Raw genomic sequence first — 26,745 nt, 5'->3', positions numbered from 1 at the left:
TCATGTGCGAGAGAGGTAACCTAGCTCCAGTCGATTCCTCAAGGCCGTTGGCTAGGTCCCCAGCCTTAATAACAACAAAAGAACCCTGCCTTGACTTTACACTTAGAATATTCTAGCATATTTATGAAATGACAGCCCAATAATGCGCGATCAATTTTGATTTGTCTTTCCTTTTCTATCTTGCTGTATCTCCTTTACAGATGTTATTCTCTTTTTCTCGCTTTGATTGTTTGTACACTACTATATTGTAATTCTATGGATTTGACTGCTGATAGATCGTGCGAGTTCTCTATAGAAATCTTCTTCTTTATTCTATCTTCCAAAAGGATACCTCAAACCATCCGGATTAAATGGCCGCTCATTTTACCTTAGTTTATGTAGAAATTTAACCAATGAAGCATTCTTATCACAATTTGTTGGCAACTTTTTCACGTGGCAGTCAGTATATGTAAAGAACTGAAATTACTGAAACTAAAATAGTCAGAGTAGGGCCATTACTTTCATTTTCATTCATGTGCTAATTTTGTCCAACATAATTATTATCTGTCAGTTAAATTCCCGCCCAAATCGCTCAATCCGTTGCAAAGATAAGGCGGAAAAGACACACACTCTTAAGACTCGGTTTTCTGGTAAAATACTTACCATATAAAATACCGTGAAATGCCTGAATAAATGATTTATTATTATTATTGTAAACATTCATAAGGATTTAGTAAAAGGTAACCTTAACCTCATACATCATATAATAACTCCAATTTTTTTATAATTATAAACAAAATCGTTACCCCCTTAGAGATTGCAGCTGTCAAAAACTGTTTGTACAGAATTGTGATTAAATAAAATCCAATTTAAAACGAATCATCCAGGATAAAAGACATCTAGAGAAACCGAAACGTATTCTAATTTACTTTCCAATAATCCTATTTGCGAAGGATACGAAAGCCACCTGTTAACCCGTAAAGGTTTCGTGAATTTGAACGACTAAATTACTTTGATACTGGAGCGCTGTCAAATAGATTGATCACCGTAATGAACGGCGATGGTTGTGATATCCAAGGGCAATAATGTGACCTTAATTGATACTATTTGTTTCAACAAATAATCAAGTATCAAACTAACAAAATGTAAAAGGAGTGAAAATTTTAGCCAAAGTGTATCAGAGGACTATCTTAAATCGTGTGGCATAACTTACTAAACAACACGCTTTTAAAAAATGTACCTTGGACTTTTAGCATGACACTTCACCTAGTGATAAGGCACGAACTACCAATACTTGAATGGAAGTTAATATTCTGGACTTTATAAGAGCTGAAGTGTGGCCCTCGTCTAGCCCAGGTGTAAACCCCTGAGACTATAATAGTATTTTATGCAACAGTTGTATAATTAGGGTAAAAAAATACGAGTAATCTCCAAATGTTGCAAAACTCCACATTCGCTATGGACTTTACAGCATCAGGGGTCTTTGCTCAAATTTAAATGCCGTCCACTTCCATCTGGAAACGGCGAAGCCGGCCCTGCTCTTTTTGAACGAGACACAGATATCCTCTCTAGCTGAAACATCTTACCTCTTCTGGCTGGGGTATAATCTGGAACACTCCATACCATGGATTGGTGTTTGCGTTTACGTCAGAGAGGATATATGTTGTCGACGCCCCTAAGGATACTCTACTTGAAGGATTATTTGATTGCGCGTAGACTACGAGGACCATCCGCGAATATACGCATTCCTGCAAAGATCACATGCGAGGCTTACATGACGGATGTAAAATTCTGGCATGGCGCCGTGCTTAAGGCGTTTTCACTCGCGAAATTCATAAATTGGGCAAGCCGATGGCAATACCCCTATAGTGCTGCGGACATGTGCTCCGAATTCGACGCCGGTCCTTACCCGTCTTTTCCAGCTCTCATACTCGTCAGGCGTAGCCTCAAAATTTTGGAAGGAGTTGCACCTGATCCCCAAGAAAGGTGTACGCTCGGATCAGTCCAACCACCACCCCACTGCCATTACCTCCATTTCCTCCAAAGTTATGGAGTCGATAATCAACCGCCAGCCTTGGATTACCTAGAGGAGCACCAGCAACTACGGTTTCCATCAGGGTCGCTCAGCTGGTCAGATCTTCTTGCATACCCATACCCATAAATGAGCGCAAGCGGTTCAGTCAAAGGGAGAGGCGTTGGCGGTGAGTTTGGAAATGGCGAAGGCATTTGATCGGGGCTGGCGCTTATAGCAAAACTGCCACCCTATGGACTTCCTGAAAGGTTGTGCAAATGGGCCACTAGCGTTTTGGCCGTACGAGGCATCAAGGTTGTTATCGACGGTGCATGCTCCGAATTACGACCCATAGACACCTTTGCACATATTTGAGGGAAAGAGACGCTGCCGCAAGCAATGTCAGTTTATTATGCATGACTAATACTGTTACACTATGTTAAAATTGCGCTAACAAAGCAAGCCTATTTAATTATTCTATATAATGCAATGCAAACAATGCAGTTAACGTCGCCGAAACTACATAATTATTTATTGGCAGTTATTGTTAAAACTTCTTACTTAAGTAATTTATATTCCAAACCTTTATGGAAACTAAAGAAACACTGATTATGTTGGTTTAAATAAAAATAATTAATCCGAAATAGGTATTATAATCTTTTTTTAATCATTAATATTTATCCTTAGGTAATATCTGTTATTAAGTATGTAAAATTTTTAGAACATTTAATGGAATAGATAATTATTATTGTTTACTTATGTTCTCCCAACGAACAATTATATTATGCTTGCAAAAATGTTCAGTATTATAAGTTCATTATCGCTTTAATTGAACATTCTTTTTAAAATAGAAATAGTTTTGTGGTAAAGATTGGCATAAATTTTGATACTCATATCCGTATATTTTAGTATGTACATAATGAAAAATAGCGTAATTATTTAGTTTCATAATTCTTAATAAACCAGAAGCTTTATCACTAATTTAAAAACAGCACTCAGTGTTGTTGTTACACTATAAGGGAGGTATAAGTAACGTTAGGGTTGAATTGCAAGACCTTGCAATTTTACTTACTTGCCTTACTTACATTTGTGCATTTTGTAGCTCAATGCCTCATCGGAATTATATTCAAATTAAAATATTTTTAATCAAAATATAATTCAAAACCACCTTTTGAACGTCAAAACCACCCTTCAAAATAGACACCTTCAGAGCTGAGCAGAACGGGCGAACATTTTTTATAAAAATATGGATAGCAATGTAATATCGTACAATAAATATTTATAATTAAAGAGCCTGAGGGTGTCCGATTCATTCCCAGTCTTTGGTGTCATTAAGAAAATCATTTATGTTATAATAACCTTTCCCACTTTTTTTTCTTCTTAATTCTTCTTAATTTCGTAACACATTTGTTTTGTACATTTTCTGGGATCACGTTGTAAAAGCATATACATCGCCCAATAAAAAACTTACTAACTCGACTTAACCGAGTAGTAGGCAGATAAATTAACCATTCTATCCAGATACAGGTTTTTGCTTCAAATTGTATTATTATACTTAAATATTATCAGTGACTTTGTACATTTACGATATAACATCAAAAAAACTAGCATTCTGGGTAATATGTTTCTCATATCTAGGGCAACATTCATTTTAAAGGAATTCATATCAGGAAAGCCGCACTCAGAGTGAGGGACCTCTGAGATCATCATATAGGAGATTATGTTAAACGTTCTGGACGTAAAGGGTGCGTTGACACCGTCATATTGCCCGAAGCCTCGCATCTGTTAAATAACGCACGAACAGGGAAAACATTCGTAAAGCGACTGTTAGCAATTGACAAACTATTATTAAAACTTATGAGTCACACTTCCAATTAATATTACTGTAACATGAGCTATCTAGTGAAATTAAAGTCTATATTGAATCATTTTTTATGAATCTTATTATTTTAACATTACAAACAGACAATAAATAACGTGTTACAAAATACAAAGCCAAAAATCTAGCAAATCAAAGCCCTAATAACGACCTAACCTATTTTACCTAATAATTGTCTACTTTAATAGTTTTTCTATTTTCATTCAAAAAAGTTTGGTGCTTACTTACTTTTGGGATCACTTTAAGAACCTAAGAAACATGGTGTTTCAGCATTATGGAGCTCCGGCACATTTTGCTCCCAACGTACGAGAACATCTTAACGTTCGCTTTCCGCGAGGTTGGATCGACCGCGGGGGACCGGTGCTATGGCCTACTCGGTCTCCGAACCTCACACCGTAAGACTTCCTTTTGTGAGATTATGTGAAGGACAGAGTGTATTTCTCTGATTGCCCAACGGTTGCCGAGGTGGGACAGTGAGTTGGATCGGTTTTCGCACCAATAACACCGACGATGGTGCGAAATGCCACACACGCCATATCTGATAAGCGAGGTTGTGTATTGAGCAAGGCGGAGCACACTTTGAGCAGCTTCTGTAAATTTGACGTTTATTATGATAAAGTAAGTAGTCTTTTAGTTTGGTTGGTCACGTTGGGTCTTTTAAAATTTTTGTCGTTCCGCGAATTAGGTAGAAATGGTTATGTACATTCTGCGTAATTTACTCTTTAATATTACTGAAATAGGGTTTGCATATCAGTTTTTTAGGGTATATATATTGTTATACAGCATTACTACCGTTCTTATATATTGTGAATGGACTTCGTCGTTATAAGGCCTCATTTAACCTCCTTTCGGCTTTCGGGCTTTATAAGGAGTACATCTTCGCCATAAATTCCCTAATAAGTGTGAAGAGGGGTGAGGCAGTGAGTCACTGAGCAGTTGGTGTTTATTTTGTAATACAGAAGCGTTAGAACTTTTATTATTTATGACTTCTTCTAAATAATAATCTTGTTTCATTCTGCCTATTAATTAATTACAAACTATTTGAAAAATTGGTAAGTCATATTTATTTTGAACGTTACTGATTTCAGTTATGTAGGTAGTTAGGTGTTCATGTTATTAAATAGGTGAGTGACATTATAGTTAAATGGTATTAAAAAGTTTCCGAAGTGTACTTGTGTCCGATGACGGTAGCTATGCTAAGGAAAATAAAAGACTTGTTACACTGCACTGGTAAAGATGTTCTTCTTTGCGCACTTAGTACTTCCATTCAAAATTTTATTACCTACATTCAATCAGAGAAAACACCATCAAAAACAAACAGACATAATTTAAATCGAGCTTAAAACTAGATGAAAATCTCACATAAAACAAATTATCATGCAAAAAAATACCCACGTATTTTAAAAGTTTAAAATAAAAAAATTGTACTTTGTTCACAAGTTCTTGGTGTTCCTGTAATTTCTGCAACTTTATGGGCACGTTATATTACTTTGCGTGTTTGAACTTGAGCGGTATTTTAGCCGTCTTATATTTTATTGCATTCTGTGACTTTTCAGTAAGGACTTAGTAGAGGATTATTTTAACTTACTGTGAAAATAATCCTCTCGACTTTTCATCTATTGTACAAATGTAAAGACTTTATAAAATATAATATACTTACACAATTATTATGATGAAATTTTTCATCAGAAATAAATTAAAAGTAAAGTTAAATTAGAGAATGTAAGGATATACCAGTGGTGGGCTCCTTTGCACAGGAAGCCGGCTAGATTATGGGTACCACAACGGCGCCTATTTCTGCCGTGAAGCAGTAATGTGTAAGCATTACTGTGTTTCGGTCTGAAGGGCGCTGTAGCTAGTGAAATTACTGGGCAAATGAGGCTTAACATCTTATGTCTCAAGGTGACGAGCGCAATTGTAGTGCCGCTCAGAATTTTTGGATTTTTTGAGAATCCTGAGCGGCACTGCATTGTAATGGGCATGGCGTATCAATTACCATCAGCTGAACGTCCTGCTCGTCTCGTCCCTTATTATCATAAAAAGAAAAATATATAATTGCTAACATATACTATTTCTTACGACCCCACTCATGTTCAATTGGTGTAGATACAATAGGTGACAACAATAGGTGAGTCAAGCATGCAGTGCTAGAGTGGGCGCGACTGCCATCTTATCAGACTCTCCTTGGTGAAGGACTCGATTTCGAAGGATTCGATTCATCCAAAACTAAAACAAATACACTTGACCTGAGCTGTAATAAACAGATATACTTGATAATGTCTCACGAAAGATTTAATAATTTGATTTTCTTATATTTCATGCTTACCTAACAGTCTCATTGGTGCCCTAATTATTATTAGTAATATAAATTTCAGTCTTATATTCATAATATGTAAATTCTAAATCTCTGAAAAATTTAAATTTAATTGAAACAAAAATCCCGAGAAAAGTTGTGTTGCATTTCGCGTAGAGAAACTTTCGCGAATTTTGCAATCCGTCAATTTGGCTGTGAAGTAAAAGTTTGCCAGAATCTTTGTCCAGTGAGCAATTGTCACTTTAGAATGACTCATTCACTAGTCTGCTGTCTGAATATCTCATCAGCGTTTTTATTAAAAAAAAAACACTACACCTTTTTCTTTCCATATTATGTCAACGGTTTCGAGACGCGATCTCTAATTTAAGCTTAGATCTTTATACGTCTAGATAGACAATGACAGCTGTGAAAGTATCGAAAAAAATATGTTTAGAACTAACCTCTATTTTGAGCATTTCATGCACACTAACACAAAGCGTCCTACAAATCGCGAGTGTAAGACGTAGCTTGTGACACACACTAAAGTATTATTCCTGGCCTGTTTTTATCGGTTGTCTAACAGCAAGAGACTATCAGCCGTTCCCAACATACTATCTACAGATAGAGATAAATTACTACCTTCTACTGTCAGTTATTAGCTGTTCATAATCTGAAGCTGTCCCAATATACCCAATAAGTCATTCTTATCGCCTTATATTGGGACGCTTGAATTGCATTTTCCGTACAAACTTCTATCGCTTGTAAGCTATACTTCGTCCCATTGACAGACAGCGTGCACGGATAAGGTGAGTTACCGTCGATATGTTTATTGGGACAGAAAAGTCAACGATAGTTACGATTTTTATCTTAAGTAATAGATAGAATGAATATTGGGAACAGCGGTTAATCTAGACGTATTAATTATGTAAGAATTTAAAATTACTAAGAATCAAAATTAGTATGTCATATATCAATAATTGTTCCTGATTCAACAATTCAAACTATCATTTCAGTACAGAAAACGCTTATCTGTAAATATTTGTACAAATATCGTTTAATAATAATTACACATAATGCAATAGATGGTTGAAAAAATAGAGTCCTCAAAATTGGTTCTGTTGATCCAGAGATAACCCCCTACAACCTCACAAATTCACATAAAGTATGTACCTCTTTTTAATATTAATATAAATAAATCCAGTGTCCTTATTGTTGTTTCCAGTGTACTAAACTAATGAATGGATTTTAATGCGGATTACTTCATGTAGTGCAGTTTAGTCCAACTTGAGTGATAGGATAGTTTTTATTTCGATTTGGGACCCATAATTGTTTTTTTTTTATGGAATAGGAGGACAAACGGGCGTACGGGTCACCTGTCCTTAAGTGATCACCGCCGCCCACAATCTCTTTCAACACCAGAGGAATCACAGGAGCGTTGCCGGCCCTTAAGGAATGTGTACGCGCTTTTTTTTCCAATATTTGTTTTCTATGGACATATTTTCTATGAGAGAATTTATGGACGCACAGTTTTACAGTTGTGCTGTGAAACTATTTCATTATAACAACAGGGAGCATATTTTACGCAACAATACTTGATATTATGAAATATTATTGACAAATTCATAAAAAAACAGTATTTTATTTATTATGTACACAACAACATCTGTCGGGTCAGCTTCAGCTAGTATTAGAATGGCTTTTAGTCGTAGGTTAAAATAGCACCGCTAGTCCACGACAGTTGAGCAATTAGGTCGATGCCGAAACTTCGCACCGTTTCCGGAGCTTTACGATGTGGGTAACTTCAAAGAAAGCGAGCCCTTCCACTGGCAATTATCCTCTTACTCCTTCTTCATTTTCTCGATAGTAAAACTCTTGCAAAAAATGCTTCTCCAACAATACTAATCTACATCTAAATGTTTTTCTATCGCAAAGCCTTCTTACATGAGAACAATATATAATATACACATTTTAATTTAAAGATTGTATAAACAAGATAAAAAAAATTGTTAAATGACTATTTATTAAAATAATTAGTGAAAGTACAATTCTGAAAGTAATGCTCTGTTTAACAATTTGTTATCACAAATTATTAAAAAATTCGTTACTTTCATTATCTTGGACTAATGATGTTGAAATATAAGTAGGTATCTCATGGAAAATAGTTAAACCATTTTTTAAGTTGACAGTCGTCAACGTAAGTACACGCGATTATGAGTTCCAGGGAATACGAATCCAAATATGAGGAAACTAGCCTACCTAAATAAGTTTTGTCTACCTAAATATAACAATGTATATGGTAAAGGAACCTGTAACTATGTATTACCTAGGATATTAAATACATTACCTAATGATCTATAGATATATATCTGCAAAAGAAAAATTTCAAAGTAAAGCTAAAAAAATACTATCTAGAAGTTAATAACCAGGAATACCTATGATGTTTATTTTTAATAATACTACTATATGTTATATTAAGTCTTAAGTAATTAAAGCAATTATTGTAATGCGAACTTACCGCTTGCACATAAACCTTAGAGGTTTTGCGAGTATGTCTTTATTATTATATATATTAAGATAATTTTGTTCATTGAATAAATAAATAAATAAATAATCGTATTACCTAATAATATAATTTTTACGCCTAAATGAGTTTTGAAAGCTGTGAACACGTCGAAATAATAAAAAAGAAAGAGACTCACGTATCGCGAGTGTTATTCATAACTGTCATGCACAAATCAGATCAAATCAAATCAAAATAAATTTATTCATGCAGGTCACGGAAATGATACTTATGAATGTCAAAAAAATATTTTTCTTATTGAATCTACCGCTACTTCGTAAAGGGTTGAGCTAATGAGAAGAAGTAGCAAGAAACTCATTGCCACTCTTTTATATCAATATTTACATTTCCATCTATTTACAAATCATTTCAATTACAATATAATATGTAAAATGATGCAACAAACATACTCAAGCGTCAAATAGTCAATGCCTTACACGAGTAAGTCAAAAAAGTAAATGTAAATTAATACAAAAGTTATTGAGTACAGTAGCTGCATCATCCACACACACCGTAAATAAGTAAAGGTATTCTGTGAGCATTTTATAAGCGATTATAAATAATATATATATTATTTAGTTATGATATATATATAATAACTTTTAAAAATCTGAAACCGAGTCTCCGACAACAGAATCATCCTGCCACCAACACTAAATTAACAACCCTGGCTTGCCATAGGATGCCGGCTAGATTATGGGTATCACAACGGCGCCTAAGTCTGCCGTGAAGCAGTAATGTGTTAACATAATAATTGATGTGTATGTGTTTCGGTCTGAAGGGTGCCGTAGCTAGTAAAATTACCTGGCAAATGAGACTTAACATCATATGTCTCAACGTGACGTTTGCAATTGTAGTGCCGCTCAGTATTTTCTGGCTTTTCATCTGGAGCGGCACTGCATTGTGTGAGTATCAATTACCATAAGCTGAACGTCCTGCTCGTCTCATCCCGTATTTTCATACAAAAAAAACAACTACAGGAATATGAACCCACGTCTATGTACAACTATAGCGTAGCTCACAACCGCGGCGCTCGGAGAGGCTTCACACATGCACCAACGTTGACAGTTGAGCTATGTAGCCTACTCGAGCATGCCACACATGTATTTTTTTATACAGGACAACAAAAACCATACAAACAGTCTTACTTATGACTAATTGTTCATATAGTTTAGTATTTGTACAAACAACCCCGTTATTCACGGCTTACTAATGATATATATAATATATATATTATTTATAAACTAAGTTCTTCACTTCTACTTATAAGCTAAGTTTACGTTAAGTTTTAAATATTATTTAACAATTTTAATTTATGTTTTTACGCCTGTATAAGTCTACTACCCTATAGGGCAGCGACAGCCAGCGTTAGTGCAACATTTTGTTAAAGCAAATAATTGATGTGTACGTGTTGCTCTCATATTATGATGTCGAAAGGATACACGATAACAAATTTTACGTGTTAACGGCCATTCCCAATATTCAGTCTATCTCCGGCTGAGGCCTACTTGAGATAAAAATTCATAACTATCGTTGACTTTTCTGTCCCAATAAACTTATCGATGGTAACTCACCTTATCCGTACATGCTGTCTGTCAATGGGACGACGTATAGCTTACCAGGGATAGAAGTTTGTATGGAAATTGCAACAGTGAATTGGCGATAACAATGATTTATCGGGTATATTGGGATAGCTTCAGATTATTGGCAGCTAATTACTAACTGTAGAAGGTAGTAATTTATCTCTATCTGTAGATAGTATATTGGGATCTGCCTTAAGTCAATACAGTCGTATTTATTGTTGCATAAGTATCAATGACGTTTAACGTGTCCGTGGACTGTAGTGGACCCAATAACATACTTTTTCTTGTAAAGCGAAGCTTAACAAACGTACGTAGCCACTCCATTCGTCGCGGTGGAATATCGGCATAAGTTGATCGGGACGTTAGAAAACATGGGCGCGGTAATGTAATAGTTATTTATGCAACTGTTGTATAATAGGGGGTATTAAAACACGAATGTAGGTTTAAATGATAATAGTATCACATGAGTAATATAATACCAATTTATCAACAGTTGCATAGAAGACTTTATCTACACCCATAATATGAATCCTCTATAAAATATTCTGAAACAGTTAACTTACTGCTAACAATAAAAAAATCAGTTCTAGTTATCATAATATCATCCAAAGGAGTATTATTATTAAAACGTATGATATAATGTTGTACTTAATTTAACTACAACACTCGTTGGGATGATGTAATGGTTATTAGGACGTTGGGGGTTTTTAATGTTGGCAATAAGCTAACTGTTTTAGAATCTTTAATAGAGGATTTAAAGCACGGGTCTAGATAAAGTAAATGACACGCGCCTTTTATATCATAGAATACGAGCCTTAATACGATGGAATAACAACTATGACACGAGAAAGGGTACTGAAAGAAGTTGGAACGAAAAGTAAAAACCATTCAAGAAGACAATATCTAATAAAACACACGTTTGACAATGCTATCCGATGGTATATTCGATAACATAAATATGATTTATCTATGAACTCCAATAAAACACCTTCTCGAAATATGCTAAAATAGTAGTTTCAATTTCCATATATTATTTTGGCCGTGATATCAATCGTCATTGTGTATATTTCGTAACTGATATAAAATTCCGTTTCAAGTGTTCTTACGATTTATACATATTATACTGTTACATAAATAATAGTTACTCTTATATTATTCAGGGTTGACATTGATCTTATCACCCAGTAGACCACTTATAATAAGTACCCCGTGCCCGCTAATTGTATGAATTATTTTAAGTAATGAAATTTCATTGATTGAATTATTCGTATTGCGAATATATAGGTATTTCTAAGTCAATAAAATGTAACTTCTGGATAAGTTATCACCAACATATCATATACTAGAATCTTCTCCGAAACACGGCGCGACTTATGGTATAAGTATTATTCCGATCGGTTTAGTACTTTTTAGAAGTATTACCAAAGAAAAAAAACGGTTCTCCATTTATTAATTTAGATTCGTAATGCAAGCAAGTCAGTCAAACAACTGAGATGAGCAGGCCCTATAATATTATATGCTCAATGGTCAGGTTATTATCACAACAATATATCAAAAACAATCGCTACGTTCTACTATGAATTTTATAAGATAGTATGTTGTATCAACCTTAGAGTATAGTCTTAATAATTACCCATGGTTAAGAAGAATTTTTTATCAGCCTATCGGATCCCACTGCTGGGAAAATGCCTCCTCTGTTTTACTCCAAGTATCCAATAATCCTGTGCTAGCTCCGACCTGGTCTTAGTATAGGCATCCAGATCATCACGCCATCATTTTCGGGGTCTGCCTCGACGTCTTTGCCTGTCCTGAGGTACTCAATCCTGGCAACCTGTGCTCTATCGGTCTATGTGCATCCGAGATACATGCTCAGCCCAGGCTCACTTTAGCCTGGCGGTTTTTTCTCCCACATCAGCAATGCAGTAGTTATGGAGTGAAGTTCTGTATTTCTAATGCGATCGATTAGCTAGACTCCCAGAATACTGCCCTCCATAGAAGAAAATAGAGAAAGAAAAAATACTGCTTATTCCTTTTCTATAAAATAAAAATCACTTTTCGATTACCGATGCTTTACAGCCGATTAAAAACTATTCTCTTTATTATTTTATAATACTTTTGTGAAGACTATAATATAATAAATAAATGGTTTTTGTTCGTAGGAAACCCTAGAACAATGTGAATCAGACGGTATGGACGAGGTTCTATGCGGCAACTGTAGTTTCTACTTGGACGAAAACGATGGCCTGTACGGGAATCAAACCAAGAACGCAACTATCAACAAGTTCTATTTTTATCAGGTAACTTATATTATTGGTACACCTATTTTATGGGCAGTTAATCTTGCCAACCCAACTCCTCAAGGAAATTTACCAAAACTATCATGTCACCATCCTTGGTGAAACCAGGCGTTTAGCAAGTATGTATGCATTCCGGCACTCAAGAATGATGTAGGCATCTCTTCTGTCTCCATGCAAGCCCTGCGCAGGTTGTTGAAAGGGACGTGACCCGTTAGCACATAAGTTATTTTACGTAATCTTGAATAGAGCTTGGGAAAGGACATAGGCAGGACAGGAAAAATCCATGGATCCCGAGGGATTTGCGAAAATCTGAAATTCACGTTGATGAGCTATAACTATACCAATAGTAGGTTTAGTTTGCCATAGCAATCTTCCTTGAAATGAGATTCATATAATATGTTGGGAACGGGAGCGAAAACGGGAACCGGAATTGGAATGGAACATGAGATAATCTTGAATTCGAAACTTACTTATTATTTTTAAAAACCCTTTATCTACGCGGACGAAATCGCCCCTCGATCAGATAGTACAATACAGGAGAGAGGTAAATGTCAGAGAGAAAATTAGAATTTACGTGATTACGTTCACTAAGTACGTATCTATTTATTTTACGTACGTTAAATCAGAAGATTCTCCTTATTCCGTTAATTTTTATTCCACATTTTGTTGTTTTTTAATTTGGATCATTTGACATATTCAAATCAACTCCAGCTGACTTTAATTGAACGAGTGTTACAAAGCCGAGCGTGACTGAGCCCATTCACATTTTAATACTTACAAAATAAACTGCTTAGCACGCCATTCTTGAGACTGCATTATTTCTATCATTAAATATTCACCAAGTCTTTCTCTTTCAACATCAACTTATCTAACTATTTCCCAGTGGGAGGCTCCTTTGCACAGGAAGCCGGCTAGATTATGGGTACCAAAACGGCGCCTATTTCTGCCGTGAAGGAGTAAACATTACTGTGTTTCGGTCTGAAGGGCGCCGTAGCTAGTGAAATTACTGGGCAAATGAGACTTAACATCTTATGTCTCAAGGTGACGAGCGCAATTGTTGTGCCACTCAGAATTTTTCAAGAATCCTGAGCGGCACTGCATTGTAATGGGAAGGGCGTATCAATTATAATCAGCTGAACGTCCTGTTTGTCGTAAAAAAATCTAAACACTGTCATAAATCTGTTACGGTTATATTTCACTTCTAAAGTTAAATCTTATTTCATATGTGGCAGCCATGTTGTGGTTATGCCATGACGTGTTAAATAGGCATAAGATGGATCAACAATAACAATACATCTTAAAGCTTCGAACAAATTAAACTCACTTCATAACTTCTCCTAATTCACGACATAGTAAAACGTTTCCTTAAATTAGTGTGATAAAGATCAAAACCCAATGACAGCAATTAGTAGAGCTCGAGAATAGTACAATAGAAAGTTAAACTTTATGAACTAGTGCAAAGAGTTGTTAATTATTTAACAAGTGTTATTTCTTAAGCAGTGTTAAGAAAATCCAAGTAAGGTTTCAATTAATTGTTCGAGGGGCTGAAGTATGGGTCTAGACGAAGTACACGTATTCTAATCTCGTTTAAAGTACTAGTAATCTAATTGGTTATTATTTGTGTTTGTCAAAAGATTTGCTGCTTATCATGTGTTCAGCTGACTAATAGATAGAGTCAACAGAAAAAATAACGAAAATGTAATGCCGAAATTCACTAATTAGCGTAAAAATTAGGCCTATTGGTACAATTTCGTTACGTAAATTAAAGTTAACACTTCCTCTAAATGAAATGTTTATGACTATGATCCGCTTAATGCCTCCATCCAATTTCAGTGTCACGATTACGACTTTCATTATCCTTGTCGTTGTTATAGATTTTTATATAAGTTAACTAAGAATTGTGCTTTTTGTGGAATATTTCAGGATAATTATATTTAGCTAATAACCCAGTAATCAAATTCCCTGAGTTGGTTAAGCAAAGGTTTTAGTGAACGTAGTAAATTTATTTTTGGACGCCCATTTAAGTTTTTTTCGGTTAGCTACCCCATTATCTGTATGCTGGTATGGTGCTATTACAAAAAAATATTTAAACATAACTAAGACAAGTGTTTCGTTAGACAGTGACCTAACTAGTACAACGTCAGTGATCTAAATAACGACGTTTAAAATGGAGTTTGTCTTTTTCTATTACAAAACAGCGCTTAGCTTGTGTTTAACGAAAACAATTAAAGGCACGGAACGCAATTTTAATCAGCTGTCATTTATCTGTCATTAAATAATCTAACGGCCGTTTTCAATCACGTATCTCTTGTTACGGATACATTGCTATCACCGTTTAGTGACAAGATCTTATCTATCCATAGTTATGTCCAATATAGGTATAGTCCAATGCTTTATGTCGATAGGTTATTGAAAGTGTAAAAGGATAGATTTGTCTACCTCTAGTAAGTAAAACTTAGGATAGATAGGTTATTGAAAACGGCCATAAATCTTCCATATGAATATGATCTATCCGTTAGGCACACCTTAGACATGCTTCGACTCGCATTTATATATGAGCAATGCATAGAGATAGTTGAACGCTTAACAACAGAAAAACACAGATTTGTAATATAACTTTTTCAAAACTAGTTTTCACCACATATGACACATAGCTTCTTTGTTATAACACTGTGTATGTTTTATATAAATATCAATAAATCACCTGAATTTTAAATAAAAAGCAAAAATTATAATATGAAGTAAGAGGAATGTGAAAAATGAAACGGAATATTGATGAATATTGGTAAACAAAAAGATGTAAATGCACTAAGTTTGAAAACTAAATCATAAAAACACAGACGAGTAAAAAAAGAAGGACTCCTTTATGCTAGTGTGTGTGCGGTTACGGGGGATACCGGTCACACAATTTTGTCTCCCTTAAATAATCATATATGGCCACAAATACTTTTATAGTATTTTTTAACACTTTATTACAACCCACGACGGCATTTTTTAAATATTTAATTGCGACGCAAACTGATCGGTCACAGACGATGGCAAATCCCATAATGGCGGCCGATCGGCTTGTATTAGTGTTGGTGTGTGCATGGGACTTTTGTATTTACATGTTTACCGGCTTGTTTTGGTGTTACGTTGTTATGTAAGGTGACACGGAGTCCTTATTTTTTTACTTGTCCGTGCATAAAAATAAGATTATGGATCGAATGTAGCTCAAATATTAATTGATGATTTGTTTCCTGGGTGTCCGTTTAAATATCTCAAAGTAACTGCAGTAACTAGTTTGTAATTCTCTAAAGCAATTGTTGCGTAATGACCTATCAACAGGACGAGGCCACCAACATTTTTCCCATGCTTCGACCTCTATTTATTCACTTCACTTGGCATCTCGTCGGAAGGAATTACCCACTGAGCAAACTGTGTTTTGGTTTCGAGTTCATAACAGTAATTCCAGCTTTCGTCACCCGTAAGAATTGAGTTCGACGAACGAACGACGAAAGCCTGGGGCTTTTGAGTCACCTCCGCTAAATATTTCAACCATTTTATGGCACCAATAATAATAAATATAATTATCCACCGGGCACAGAGCTTCCTAACCGCTAAATGGTCATGGAGGATTTTGTGCACTTGACTCATACCGATGCCTAAGCTAGTCCAAATCTGCTGAAAGGTCACCCTTTTCTCAGCGTTTATTATATACGCCTTACAACACTTGATTTACTGCATTTGTCGCCGTAGAAAGTCATCCCTCACGCAGATCTTCAAGGAGGTTAGTAAACTCATAAACTCAGTTGTAAACAATAGCTCGAGATGGGTCTTCATCGTTAAAATCCAATCGTAGTCTATACTAACTTCCTTGTTGACCTGAATTACATCGAAAGTCATAAATAATCATTTCACGATTTTTCCCACGATAAATTCATGCTTACACAGACAACTTTTAATTTGTCGCCAAATCGAAAAACAAATGACAAATAAATAGAATCCATCCTCGGTATTGTCAAACAGTTCCATTTTCAAATTTTATGCTTATTTTTTTATAACAATACTTAAAAGTAGCCAGTTTCAGATCACTCTCGTATTTCATAAGGTAAAAATATTATTATGGAATATTTTTTTAGGAGGAGTAGAGATTCTATTTTTATACTTCGAAAAAGAGCTGTTTTGATTAGTTTTTCAAGTTCTTGTTGAATGTCAAATAATTAAAGATATTTGACGTACACAAATTTTACCAATGACTGGTCAGTCTCTTCTTTTTGGCAGACGGCAACATAAATTCAGTGTTCTGTTCCAATACCAAAAGTTCTCTCACGTTTTTGTATTTACGAATATTTCCCTTCAAAAAATGATTCATTTTCTCTATGCGACCATTTAATGATATAATTATACTTATTAATAACAAGAGCGTGTGTAAGATAACATGAGTCATAATAAACAATGTACAAAGTGATTAGTAGTCCTGACTGCTATAAGTTTCCAGCCAATTAGCTGCTAGAAAATGGCTTGGATACTGCAACTCGGGTGTTGTTATGCAAAACGGTGTTCCCTTTACATTTACAAGAACCATCAACGCTACATTATTTAAATTCACTTCACTTTGCTTCACTTAAATTTCATCGAAGATAATAGCAAGGGTTTAAATATATATGGTCTCCAAGGTTCTCGGGGTGGCAGATAATGAATTTTGGATCGTTTTTGACATCCAAGATGGCGGCCGCACAAAATTTAAGTTATGGTAATGGGTTTTTTACCACTTTTTCTAATTGGAGCTCAACCTATCCGAAGTGGTGAAAAAATCTTTGATATTCATAATAAGCATCATTTTGACTTAAGTTAATAAATGATTTTTCTTTCTTCCTTTCTTCTTTCTAATAATTATGGATATCGATTCCATATTTCCTTAGGTGTTTACGATAAACAGAAAACAAAATATAGCTATATATATTTTTTTTTATTTATTTATCATATTACATATACCGATATAAAACTAGGTCAAATTAGCATCTAAAAAAAAAACCACAAAGGTTAACAACTAATGCTAATAACACTTAATAATACGTCACTTATATGTATATATATATATAGCTATATTTTGTTTTCTGAATGTCCGACTGATACAATCCCGAACCCTTAAATAGTCCTCGTCTATATATCTGAATGGAATGGAGCGATCAAGCTATTAAATTATAAAATATAAAGTACGATATTCATTGTTATTCATTTGGTGGTAGTTTTTGACTTTCAAGAAGTGTAATCATAATATCCTTTTATGAATAAAAATATTTGAATTTCAAGGTACCTACATCTAATTCGAGGCCAACCATACCATATACATGTATATTTTTCGTATGATTTCCTTTCATATTGTTTTTTTTTGTTTAATTAAAATGTTTCAAATATGCTGGGTATCACGTGATGTCCAATTTTGTTTTGAAATACGCGCAATCACAATCTTGCGTTTTAAGTTGTACTAAATAAAATTCAATATCTCCCCATTCGTGACTTTCCCAAGAGAGATGACGTTGGGAGAAACAAGTTTTATTCGACACATCGACGATCTCCCGAGTGAGTTCTACATGACTAACGTAAATTGCATCTTCGGTACTATTGCGGCAGTATTAGGTTAACTAACACTTTTCTAGTGTTACAAATAAAATCAAATCAAATCATCTTTGTTTACAGAATAAGGTATAAGATATATTCATGTCAGTCTAAGTAAATATTTATTATTTACTATTTTATCCTCAAAAAGATCTGGGATAAGTAAAAAAACTATTTAACTTTCTGGCAGTCCTATTATACCGACACATAACAACAGAAACTACAGAACTATAGCATGAAAATATTACGACATTGCACCTAACGGTGATGAAACTGCAAACCGTACTGACGCAACAAGACGAGTGCGAGGCGGGGGTGAAAGGGGAACGGGAGGGGGCTTCACGTTCCCGCGTGGTCCAGAAATAGTGTGTGAAATAGTAATTTAATTATGACATTTCGTTTTCTGATTTACCATTTATATTATGTTTTTAATATATAAAATTCTCATGTTCCGGTTTTTGCCTTTTTATTTTGAGTCAACATTAAAAAATATAATACGAACAACACCTATCGCGTTTTTAATATTTTTCTACTCCATCCACAGATACGCATTAGAGTTGCAAGATGGCAATTGAATATAATAAATATTGTAGTACGATAAATTTTATGTACAATATATTTGGTAGGTCTGATCGGTCGTCATATATTTTTTAATCTCCTAAAATTTTAATTATTGTTTTTTTTTGCATCTTTTTGCTGGGTCAGCTAGTGTTTTTATATAAAATGATTTTAGTGCTAATTTTGGTTCAGATTATACAGATATCAGTACTCTAAATGTTTTTTATTTTCAGTCAGCACAGCTCGTGGTACTATGGATGCTTCTCGTCGCCATAGTTGCTGGGAATGCTACCGTCATTCTGGCGCTGCTTCTTACCAAGACCAGAAAGAGTCGAATGAATTTCTTCATCATGCACTTGGCTATAGCTGGTAAGAGAAATCTTGATCCTTTCAAACACATTAATTGACAGAAAAAATATAATATTGGGAGCATCGTGCGGACTACTAACTATAACCATTAGGTTTTTAATTTCGTTTGGTACTAGAATTTAAAACCTATTGGATATTACAATATAGATGATGAACAGAAAAAAAATATGATGTAAGTATTTGGGAATGACAGTCTAAAGTCATCGGAAATATGCAATCGAAGTTAATGAGTTAAAAATGAAACAAAAACGTATTTCTGAATGATTGTATAAGATATTTGTGCAAAAACATTTTATATTAATTACCCCTTTATGATTGTCTTTATTTTTAAAGTATTAAAATGGTTAAATTATATTACCCCTAGGCCCTAAGAGATATGTGCTATGAGATATATGCCATGGCGGACTTTTCTGTAGACTACACGATTAATATCTGATTATACTGTAAATATAAATAGGATTCTTTTACTTATTAGTTACACTACTGAAATTAATAATTTTGTTACAGATCTTTGGGTTGGTTTAATAAGCGTACTGCCAGACCTTATACAACGGATAACGATATCTTGGCTAGCCGGCTCCATAGCTTGTAAGCTAATGAAGTATTTACAGGTGAGGCTAACAAATGCGTTAAACGTAAAATATAGAGTTGTCATTTATTTTAGTAAATTGTAGTTAACGCGAGTTGAATGCAGTCGGGGCCTGGGGTGAAGAGAGGGAGCATCTCCCCCCGCTGTCCGCACGACTGGCCTACAGTGCTGCCTAAGTAAAAATTGAAATTAAGTTTAGTATGAAAAGTGCAGTCATTTGACATAAGTTTGAAATAGTAGTAATTACAGTATCGCGATTAGCGATGAAGTATAATCCGGCTAAGTTTGAAAGCAAACAGTTGCTTATAACGTATTGGATCTCCTTTTTTACAAGATTATAGCCGTCATCTGCCAATCTATCAATGACTGCACGTTTCATACAATTGGGTGAATCGCTTTTTTCTTCGAGTGTCGCTAGCCTGCAGTGTAGTGCTGTGCCGAGTCGTTACTTACCTTGTTATCGTGTTAATACTAAAGCTGCAATCCTGTATTATTGAAGTTATACTTCTTTAGGCGCGTTATGAAAAAATAATGATAGTGAAGATGCGCGCGCATCACTGTAACCCAAAAGTAATAGGGTGAAGCTGGTTCCTAAAATTTTCTGACGTCTGACGATAGGCAAAGGGTGCAAGCCCATACAGCCGTATTCGTTGCAAGATTTTTACAATATTGTTCATTCTACAAACGTAGAATAGCACGAGGAATAAATAATTTTAACGATTTTTGCTTTGTTAGTCCAAAGAAGTGTAACTTCTTGCGTACATACATAAGTATACACATACATTTTTTATTTTATTAATGACTGATCCGAATCCATCAGAACCAAAATTTTTGAATTAATTATTAGGTTAAAATGGTAAACTTGTAGCATTCTTTAAATTTATCGATAAACTCATGATTATAGTCATCAATTGTAATTATTTGGTCACAACACTATCGCATTTCTGAACTCTGCATTCAACTCGCGCGAAATCGGTGTCTATGATTTTATTTCTATAAACTCTTTATAACAGCCTTCGAGAGAAAAGAAAGCAATATTCGTGTTTATTTTTTATATTAGTTTCCTTGGGTTGTTGATGTTACTGTTATACCTCCAGAGAGGTTCCAGTATCAACAATACAAATAGTAACTGAGGGAATTATAAAAAAAAAATGTTTTTTTAACCTCAAATCAAGGAAAGTATCATTAAGTGAAGTTGAATAAGAAACTATTCATTATAAGTATTTCACAGATGATGAGTAGTTAAGCGAATGTAACCGTTTTTTGTTTTTAAATTTAATGTGTGTTTTTAATCCCAGAAGTGAGTATTATCACTTTAAAAAATAACAAATCGTTTAGATTTGCGACATCTCAGTTGAGCAGTTTATCAACTGTAAGTAGATCCTGTAGATGAAGCCACAACCTGAGAGTTGAACAAGACATAATATCAAGATTCATGAACTGAACGTAACTCGAATGGTTGGCTCAGTGGAAGGGCGTTCGCATGGAAAGCGAGAGGTCGCGGGTTTGAATCCAACATCGTTGATAAATTTTGTTTTAAAATTTAATTTGTGTAGTGAGGGTTATCACTTTAAAAAATAACAAATTTTTCACAATAATATTGCAATTGTTAATTCTGAATTTGGCAAATTGAAATTTATCAGTGCATAGATACTTGTTATACTTGCTAACATGCATATAAATTGTAAACAGTCAGAGAATATTGTTCTATGTGTGTTTAGTGAAACAAACAATAGATTTCAAACGTCAGAGCCTCTGCCAAGATATCAATTTGGGAACGATACATTTCGCTGAATTGTATTGTTCAGGATAATTTTATTGTATTGTTACAATGGCAACTATTAAAGCCATTTATAATGTTGTAAATTGATGCTATAGATACATTATTGTAAAGTAAATTAATACTTTATTTGTCTTAATACGTTTTTATCAATTGATAAAGATCATTAAATGGAAAAAATTATTACTAATAATACCTCAAATGTTAAGTAATGCATGCCGTAGACAAACAATTATTTATACTACTGCGAAAAGAATCGATTTAGTTATTGAGAATATATATACTGGAGTCTAAGAGAGGCTATGAAAGATAAAGAGCTCCATATAAACCTAAAAAGCAAACTTTTTAACACCTGCATACTACCTGTCCTTACGTACGGGTGTCAGTCATGGTCCATAAATCAGGTCACCTCAAACAAACTAGCAACTTGCCAGTATGCAATGGAAAGGAGTGTGCTGAATATTAAAAAGTCCGACAGAGTAAAAAAAATCGTTATTAGAAACAAAAACTACCGATGTAATACGCAAAATCTAAACACTCAAATGGCGATGGGCTGGTCACCTGGTAAGAGGACACGACAAATGGAGCAAAAGGGTGACATGGTGGTACCCAAGGGAAGGCAAAAGGAAAAGAGGCCGACCACAGAAATGATGGGACGATGACTTTAGACAAGTGGCAGGAGTCACATGGAACAGACTGGCTCAAGAAAGAAAGGAATGGAAAAGAATGGAGGAGGTCTTTGCCGACTGGCAAACAGATCTCTCTATTAAGTTTAAGATTTTTATGCTGGTCCTTTACATAAGTTTAAAAATTCATTGTAATAAGAGATCTGAATAATAGGCTATATTATTATTATTGAGAATATCGCCAAGTCGAGTTAAAACAAGCGGCACGGCCGTACAATCCTTTTCTCGAAGCTTTTCAGGCCGTTTATGACCCCCCATAACTTTGTTGTGGATTTAATTAGAAGCCAGAATGTTCAGTAATCAAGCAGACATTGTTTAAACAAGGTATATTTCAAATTTTATTCAATTCGAATTAATAGTTGTAGAATTATAACCAGTCAAAGAATCTTTATTTTGTCAATCACTGACTGACCGACCATCAAAAGTTGTAGGCACTTTTAGCAACAATGGAAGTTCCAAATTCAGAATAAAATAAGTGTTTATTATAAAATCAATTAAAATAAAAATATTTTGCAATTCAGGTCCAGTTTTCTAGATACACCAACTGCAAAAATAACTTTGTAATGCCATATATTATTATATTTGCGATAACAAAGTTATTTACGCAGTTGGTATGTGTGTTGCATGTTTACATGGCGCTTTCGAGAGTCACAAGTCTGGGCGGCTTACATTTACAGTCCAGATTTGTATATACTTTACAAATAGAGTAGCTTACCGTGGCTGTAATATACATTACAACTTAGTTTAACACAACGCCGCCTTTTTCTGTACCAGTGGGAGGCTCCTTTGCACAGGATGCCGGCTAGATTATGGATACAACAACAGCGCCTTTTTCTGCCGTGAAGCAGTAATGCGTGAACGTTATTGTGTTTCGGTCTGAAGGGCGCCGTATCTAGTGAAATTACTGGGCAAATGAGACTTAACATCTTATGTTTCAAGGTGACGAGCGCAACTGTAGTCCCACTCAGTACTTTTTACTTTTCACGAATCCTGAGCGGCTTTGCATTGAAATGGGCAGGGCGTATCAATTACCATCAGCTGAGCGTCCTGCTCGTCTCATCACTTATTTTCATAAAAAAAAAAGTTTACAATGTGCTGCATGCAATATATGAATGTTCAAAGTTAAAAATATTACATAAGAATTTATAAAACATAAACTGTATAAATATAAATTATATTTTGGTTGCATCGACATTTAGAGCTTAAACTCATTGTTTGTGTAAGGATGCTTCGTGAACATGTTGGTCGTGATTACTGTCAATACAATTGTTGTCATTATAACCAATTTGATTCTTTGATTTCTAAACTAATGACATTGTTCCAGGGTGTTGTGACGTACTCGTCAACTTACGTTCTCGTGGCGCTCAGCATTGACCGCTGCGATGCTATCACCCACCCTATGAACTTCACAGGAAGCTGTAAGTGCGGGCTTATCTTAATTTTTACTTGTTTATCTTTGAAGGCATGATAAGGGCATCTATTAAAGTATATTGAAATGGACTGGGCTTGTCTGAACCGCGTGATTCATCATGATCATCATCAGCCGGAAGACGTTCACTGCTGGACAAACGCGTCGCCCAAAGATTTTCACGACGATCGGTCCTGCGCTGTCCTCATCCAAGGTATTCTGGCTATTTTTGGGGGGTGGTAGTGGTGGCTATATATACATATAATAACCACTGCGTGGTTAAAAATATTATGCACGATAGCATGTGCTAACCGGCAACAAAAAAATTATGGAAACGCCACAAAACATTTATTTATTTGTTTAAATACAACAGACTATTACATACAATCCACCAAACTTAATTTTAAGCTCAAATATTTTCTTATTTGGCTGTAAAACGGAAAAAACAGTCGCAATGGGTTGCGTTTAGGTCTACTTTGGTGATATTTCTTATGTTGTTTAATCGTGTTTCGGTTCTTATTATAATTTAAATAATAATTAAAATAAAAAGTGACGAGAGTTTGAGCATTTCGGAAAAAATACGAAATATTATTGAAGATTGCCTACCTTCATTAATATTTCGTTTACCTACCTGGTTGACGAAGGTTCACGAAGGTTTTCAACCAGTGTGTGTTGCCAGTGATCACTTACGGTACGCAAACGTGGTCGCTAACTATGGGCCTTATGAGAAATCTCATGGTTGCTGAGAGGGCAATGGAGAGGGTCGCTCGGAGTTTACCTGCGAGATCGAATCAGAAATGAGGAGATCCGAACCAAAGTTACCGTCATTACATAGTCCAAATGATTGCGATACTGAAGTGGCAGTGGGCAGGGCACATAGTTCGACGGACAGATGGCCGTTGGGACAGTAAAGTCCTCGAATGGCGACCACGTACCCGAAGACGCAGTGTTGATAGGACCCCGACAAGTTGGATCGACGATCTGGTCAAGATCGCCGAAATACGTTGGATGAGGGCAGTGCAGCACCGATCGTCGTGGAAATCTTTGGGGGAGGCCTTTGTCCAGCAGTGGACGTCTTCCGGCTGATGATGATGATTACCTACCTGAAAACATTCTATTTTATTGATTAAATATTATAGAACTCTTCTGTGCGTACTTATTTATACCCGATCATTTCGTCAGCTGCAATACAAATTCGTACATATACAAAGTCGATGTGTGTTTGAGTGAATATCGATGGTAAAGATTACAATTATATTATAACTTAAAAAAATAAAATTGCTAGTTGTATAAATATAAGTAAATAATAATAATAATATTGACACACTCTTACACACATTATCTTGCCCCAAACTAGGCATAGCCTGTTATATGGGGACAAGACAATAATATATTGAATACAATAGACTTACTTAAACATACACAAAACCTAAAATAAACATCCATGCCTCGGACACAAACATTCATATTCATCATATAAATGCTTGCATCTACCGGGATTCGAACCTTTAGCTCAGTAGGCAGGGTCACTAACCACTGGGCTATAGGGGTCGTCATAATTGTTATATTATTGTGTTTATGAGTTTGAATTAAATCGATCTAACTTGCAGGGCGGCGTGCAAGAGCTCTTATATTCGGTGCTTGGTTGCTGAGTTTTATATTTTGCATACCAATGTTGGTTCTCTTTGACGAAGCGGACATACAAGGTAATATTATACTATTTAATTATATTAAAATTAAATTATATTCATTGTTTATTGTATATATGATTTACTAAGCAGAAAATATCCGTCTCTATATTATACTACTTTGAAAAGTTTAACTTAACCGTGGTTAATTTGAAGTTAAGATTCAATATAGTGTTGCATTTGCTATTAATGTACAAAATAACGTCTGAATCTCTCGTTCACGTGCAACAATGATTTGGAATGTTTTTTTTTCCACGAAGACATAACAAAGGGTCACTTGATTTGGTGATCATCGGCTCTCACGCTCTTCTGAGCAGATGCCTCACAGGAGCGTTGCCGGCCTTTGAATTTCCCATCGCATTTTTTTACCGTGTTCTTTATGATTTCTCTGTTGTTGTAATAAAGCATTAAGGTGTATTAGTAATATCTCATTATGAGTCCTTTTATTCCACAAAAATATACACCAATAGTAATGGTTAAAGTAAATCATTATTAATTTTAAATAATATTAAATATTTTATAGTTTAGCCTCTGAAATATTTGTATACTCATGCATTCCTCGTATGCGCCCGAATACTTTGGTATGACAGAAAAGAAATTTAAGATTATGCGTAAATACAGTCGTTTCTAAGTCCAATAGGCAGATATAATTTTGAAACAAAACAATACCAACATAAAGCCCGAAATGTTTTTAATATAATTTTTAACTTCAGATTTTACTTATTCACAGTCGATTGAGCGAGTATTGTTAGTATGAGAGCTGACGAACTATGAAATATTTTATTCGCATTTATTCAACCCTTAGAAATTATGTTTTTATCGATGTTTCTTCGAAAAATTATATGAAAAGTACGATGATAAGGTAATTTGTTGGGCTAATAGTTTTGTGTTTTAACCTTTCGAAATCAGCCGGTGCACCCGCGCCGCGGTATGCCTTAGATCAGCGTGATTTTGGCGCGCACGCAGCGGTCTGTCAATGCGTATTTTTTTTACGTGTATTAATAATAATTAGGATGATTTGAGTGAATATATAAGAAAGCTATTTAAACAAGCTATAAGACCATGCAAAATAAACCATCTTATAAACCAAATGAGGGTCAGAATTTCGTCAGGGCGTAGTGTGCCGTAAGAAACTCTGGTGTATCTGAAAAATATAGTGACATATTGCACTTCTCGATCTCAGAAGTTTAACTAGTGGACTGTGACCGGAGACTTGCGCGATAATAATATGTTATATTGTGTATTTGTGGTGTTTCAAATCAAATAATCTTAATTTAAACGGCATTAAGCAGGTGCTATTACAAACACTAAGGTTAAACATTCCTAGATTACCTATAATTTCCTCGGAAATATTTTCTTTTAATATTTTTAGTAAATTTATTACACTTAGTCTTAAAGACAAAATTATTACCTATTTTTTTTTTCTGAATTACGTCAACGACAAAAAGTTATTAAAATTGGATA

General features: G+C 34.8%; 1 protein-coding gene across 1 annotated transcript in view; it reads left to right on the top strand.

Moving 5' to 3' along the window:
* LOC126976627 (cardioacceleratory peptide receptor-like) overlaps positions 1-26,745 on the top strand; it is a 103,513-nt gene that overhangs the window by 45,430 nt on the left and 31,338 nt on the right. Inside the window, exons 2-6 of the mRNA XM_050825142.1 lie at positions 12,465-12,602; positions 18,995-19,130; positions 19,638-19,741; positions 23,510-23,603; positions 25,204-25,299. Of these exons, the coding sequence (XP_050681099.1) occupies positions 12,495-12,602; positions 18,995-19,130; positions 19,638-19,741; positions 23,510-23,603; positions 25,204-25,299 (538 nt within the window). The 5' untranslated portion in view covers positions 12,465-12,494. The remainder of the gene's footprint in view (positions 1-12,464; positions 12,603-18,994; positions 19,131-19,637; positions 19,742-23,509; positions 23,604-25,203; positions 25,300-26,745) is intronic.

Source organism: Leptidea sinapis, chromosome 1, assembly GCF_905404315.1.
Source record: "Leptidea sinapis chromosome 1, ilLepSina1.1, whole genome shotgun sequence".
Lineage (NCBI taxonomy): Eukaryota > Metazoa > Arthropoda > Insecta > Lepidoptera > Pieridae > Leptidea > Leptidea sinapis.
Note: the sequence above shows the minus strand (reverse complement) of the source record. Positions and strands in the feature narration are given on the sequence as shown.